General features: G+C 52.6%; 1 protein-coding gene and 1 non-coding gene across 2 annotated transcripts; both read right to left on the bottom strand.

Moving 5' to 3' along the window:
* Positions 1-726: 726 nt before the first annotated feature.
* K489DRAFT_356474 (uncharacterized protein) lies at positions 727-4050 on the bottom strand (the record flags this gene model as incomplete). Its single annotated transcript, XM_033602538.1, has 2 exons — positions 1687-4050; positions 727-1635 (listed from the first exon to the last, which is right to left on the bottom strand). Exons 1-2 carry the CDS (start codon positions 4027-4029, stop codon positions 727-729), a joined length of 3252 nt encoding a protein of 1083 aa, XP_033459639.1. The 5' UTR covers positions 4030-4050.
* On the bottom strand, positions 3899-3971 carry K489DRAFT_t25. The gene has a single exon. It is a non-coding gene; the product is annotated as a tRNA-Thr (tRNA).

The following is a 4050-nucleotide window of genomic DNA, read 5'->3' as shown; positions in this document are numbered from 1 at the left end:
TAACGTCCCTCCCGGCGTTGCGAGCCACCCTATGTAACGAGCCAGCATCAGACATTTTGGTCTTCAACATTTTACAACCCAATCGCATTGACATAGGACTGGTGTTATGTTCAGCAGCAGATTTTCCTTCATCTTTACGTGTGACTCACGATGCAATATCGTCTGCTGTAATGTTGTCGTGTTGAATTTAGTCTCCTTCAAAAATCCGACCTCCGTCGTCGATCGCAGATTGCATTTCCTACATCCACTCCAATTTTCAAATATCCTGCTCGTTGCATTACTCTATGCTTTAAGTGCATCTTGTATTTGTCTCTTTACTGGCCGATTGGTGCTGTTCGATCCCGAGCACTCCCGTTCGTGTCTATGGCGAAGTCGATGCAACGACGCCATTGCTGAGTCATGCAGTGCTTTTGAGCTAACGAGCGCGCCACATCTTGCGCCTCGTCGTATGTGGTTCTCTACGTCTAGGGCCACGGCTTGTGGTTTACACACTAGCTGCGCATTATGTTCGAAATCGCGCTAACTTTCCGTTCTAGAAGGCTCTCTTAGCTATCTCAACTAACTAGCAGGTGTAAGAAGAGTGATCACCCTGTACCCTCTTTAGAGAGAAATCAGAAGAGAAGAAGAGAGTATAAGTTTATCGCTTGAAAAGAAGTAGGCATGAGAATAGATAGTAACTAGATACAATAATTCATACACGTTGCAATAAATAGAGTAGGTTTCCACTTACGATACTATGTGGCACTCGTCTCGTGCTTGAAAGAGTGACACAGCTCCTGAGCTTTGCCCGATAACAAGCGTTTTTCCGTACACTGCCGAGCATGTTCCGCGAAAGTCGTGCGGCAACCAGAGGATGTCGTTACCGTTATGCTGGATCCATTCATACTGCAGTTGCAAGGTATGAAGAACAGGCTTTAGCAGTACATGCTCCCGATCGTAGTAGAATTCGTCTTCGGACACTGCAAACTGCCCGAAATCGGTCAAAAGGAGCGTGCCTTCCGCGGAGAACTTGACATGTCTCGTGTGCCCCTCGAGCGTCTGCAGCGGCGCGCCCGTCGCCGCGTCCCAGAGCCGGACGGTGCGGTCGTACGACGCCGACGCCAGCCGCGTGAGGAGCGTGCCTTCCACGGAGAACTTGACATGTCTCGTATGCCCCTCGAGCGTCTGCAGCGGCGCGCCCGTCGCCGCGTTCCAGAGCCGGACGGTGCGGTCGTACGACGCCGACGCCAGCCGCGTGCCGTCCGCCGAGAACGCGACCGACCTGACCTCATCCGTATGCCCCTCGAACGTCTGCAGCGGCGCGCCCGTCGCCGCGTCCCAGAGCCGGACGGTGCCGTAGTCCGACGCCGACGCCAGCCGCGTGCCGTCCGCCGAGAACGCGACCGACCTGACCGAATCCGTGTGCCCTGTCAGCGTCTGCAGTGATGCGCTCCAATGCTGGATAACGTTAGGCAGCATAGAAAACATATCCGTACGCTGCTGCAGGAAAGCCGTCCGGATAATGCTGTTTAATGGGGTAAATATGAGTGCGGAAAAGTATAACTGAAGAGGTGCAAGATCGGCTACATAGCTATTCATCAAAACGAATCGGTAAGCGTCATTGAGAAAAGTTGACACCTGCTGACCGCGATCTCCCTATAATTTCGTAAGCAAGGCGTACTGCCCTGTCCAGGCTAACGCGCTTACCTTATCGACCTGAGACTGAAGTCGCACGGTATGCAAGACCATACTAGCTGCTTGTCCCATCCAGCTGAGTGCCTCGAACCAATAGAGGAAATACTGCTGCAGAAATTGATGAACGTAATCAGCGTCACGCATGATTTCTCTACTCGCGATGAAGTGTTCGGCCCAAAAGCTGGAAGTATAAGTCACTCTGGCCGGCATCATTTTCGCAATCTCTGCTAAGTCGAAGTCGGTGCGTTGTATGCCCGGTTTCCGAACTCTGCAAATGTCTTTTTGTAGACCGCCAGGCTCACACATTCGCTGAATGCACTTCTGGGCGACCCGCGCGTGTCCTTTCGACATCCCCGCTGGGAAGATAGCGTTCCTGGCTTGTTCAGTGATATAGTCTTTAGCTGATTGGTGTACAAAGGAGACCACCTTGTCTTCCCATATGTCACTTCGCATCGTAAGGAAGTACCCAGAGCGACGCGCGATGTCGGCTATATCTCCTACACTGCAGGATATCTCTTCTGGCAGGTCAGCTATGAAACCGAGCTCGGAAAGCGTAAGTGGTCGGAGTGCGAGTGCGACAGTGGCTAGCACAGCCTTGCAGTACTCGCTGTCATCTGACTCCTCGATTTGAACCATCATGCGCGCGTAAAGCGCATCCAATCCCTGCGGAAATTCGCGCAACCTCCGCCGGACGTGCCGCTGCGGAATAGCATATAGGCTCCTGCAAACCAATGCCACCCATAGAAATGTACCCCCTGCATTAGCTTGGAAATATTGAAGGACCTCCTGCTGAAGAGATTCGCTGTATCCTTTCTCTGTAGCGAGTTGATGCACTTTTTGCTTACTGAATACACGGACGCCATTTGCTATCGTTCCTGCATTCAGTTCTAACTGCAAATGCAGCATCTGCTGCGCTCTAGATAGTGGCTCTTCGATTGTCGGCCAATTACGGCTAGAGTATAACCATTTCACGCGAGGCGATTGTGCTGAGACCGAAGCAATAAAGTGCATGAGGTCTGTCAGCTGCGAAGTGCACTCGTCGAGCGCGTCGATAATGAAGATCGTACTGTTCAACTGTGGATCTTGGAGAATGTCAGAGAAAAGCTTCGTCAAAACGACCCAACTGTTCACGTCCTCGAACAGTGTCCGGCCGGCATGGTGGTACTGCTTCTCAATGTGTCGTATAAGTGAAGGTTGTTGGTCGACGAGCATGTAAAGAAGTCCGCGCAAGACGGCAACAGCGTTGTTGATCCGCGTGTCTGTTGCTTGGCAGAAGAAGTAGCATAACTGACACTGCTGTCGCTCGGTCCTTTCGAGCTCATCGACGATACTACAGATGAGCATCGTCTTTCCTTTCCCCGGGTCACCTCTAATCCACAAAGACTGACGGCCGGCCGTCTCGCGCCAGCGCTGGAACTCTGGACAGTCGAAGATCCAGTCGCACACTCCGGCGAGCAAGCCACCCTTGTCTTGCTCGATGCGGATCTTATCGTCCTTCGGATGTGTGATCCGCAGATCTCGCAAAACACTAGTTTGGACATTGATGGCCTCTTCCAGCTTTTCCATCGCGCTAGCCCATCCTTGTCCGTACTGGATAACGAGCTCGACTTCAAAGATGCCTAGCAGCGCATACACTTTGTCCTCGTCGAACTTAGTCGTACGTCGTTCCATCCAGGCCAATCGCTCCTGCTTGCTGAAGCTAGTTAATCGCCTTCCTTGTAGCGCATCCACGGAGATGCCTGTAACAGCGTAGATAACGTCTTGGAGGGTCGTCTTGTCGCCAAATTTCACGCAATCCCGCGAGAAGAACTCGACGGTCCGAGGTGCTAAGAGTTCTTGCAGCGTCCATCCTCGGAGAAACCATTGACTCGCTTGGAAAGAAGATTGCCAGGTACGTTCGCTTTGGCCTGCAGTGCTCTGCTCCCCGACCGACACGTCCGCGAGATACGCGTAGCATTTCGTCGCACGCTGGTACCACCGGAACATGGAGTTCATCGCTGCCTGATGTTCGCCATGGAGTGACTTGTTAATGCAACAGGTGTCGATCCAGAAGTGCTCGAGTTGGTCCTTGGAAGCCAGAGGTGGCCACAAGCAAGTCAAGCAAGTCTGGAGCCTGGACTTGGCTTGACTTGAGGCCTCAAAACCGTGGGCTTGACTTGCTTGAGAGGTCCGAGGGGATGGCTTGACTTGCTTGACTCGGCTTGAGCCAAAAGGCCAAAAGTTCAGCCACCTGCGAGAATTGAATTCGCGACCTTGGAGTCTACGATCCCCTTGCTCTACCGCTGAGCTAAGATGGCCAGAGCCATAACAGCTGGACCATTTGTGCCGATGTCTGACCCGGTGTTTTCGGGGCATTTCAATGCTCTCCGAGGGGTG

The sequence above is a fragment of the Dissoconium aciculare genome (assembly GCF_010015565.1).
Source record: "Dissoconium aciculare CBS 342.82 unplaced genomic scaffold K489scaffold_6, whole genome shotgun sequence".
Lineage (NCBI taxonomy): Eukaryota > Fungi > Ascomycota > Dothideomycetes > Mycosphaerellales > Dissoconiaceae > Dissoconium > Dissoconium aciculare.
This window is presented reverse-complemented; position numbering and strand designations above follow the sequence as displayed.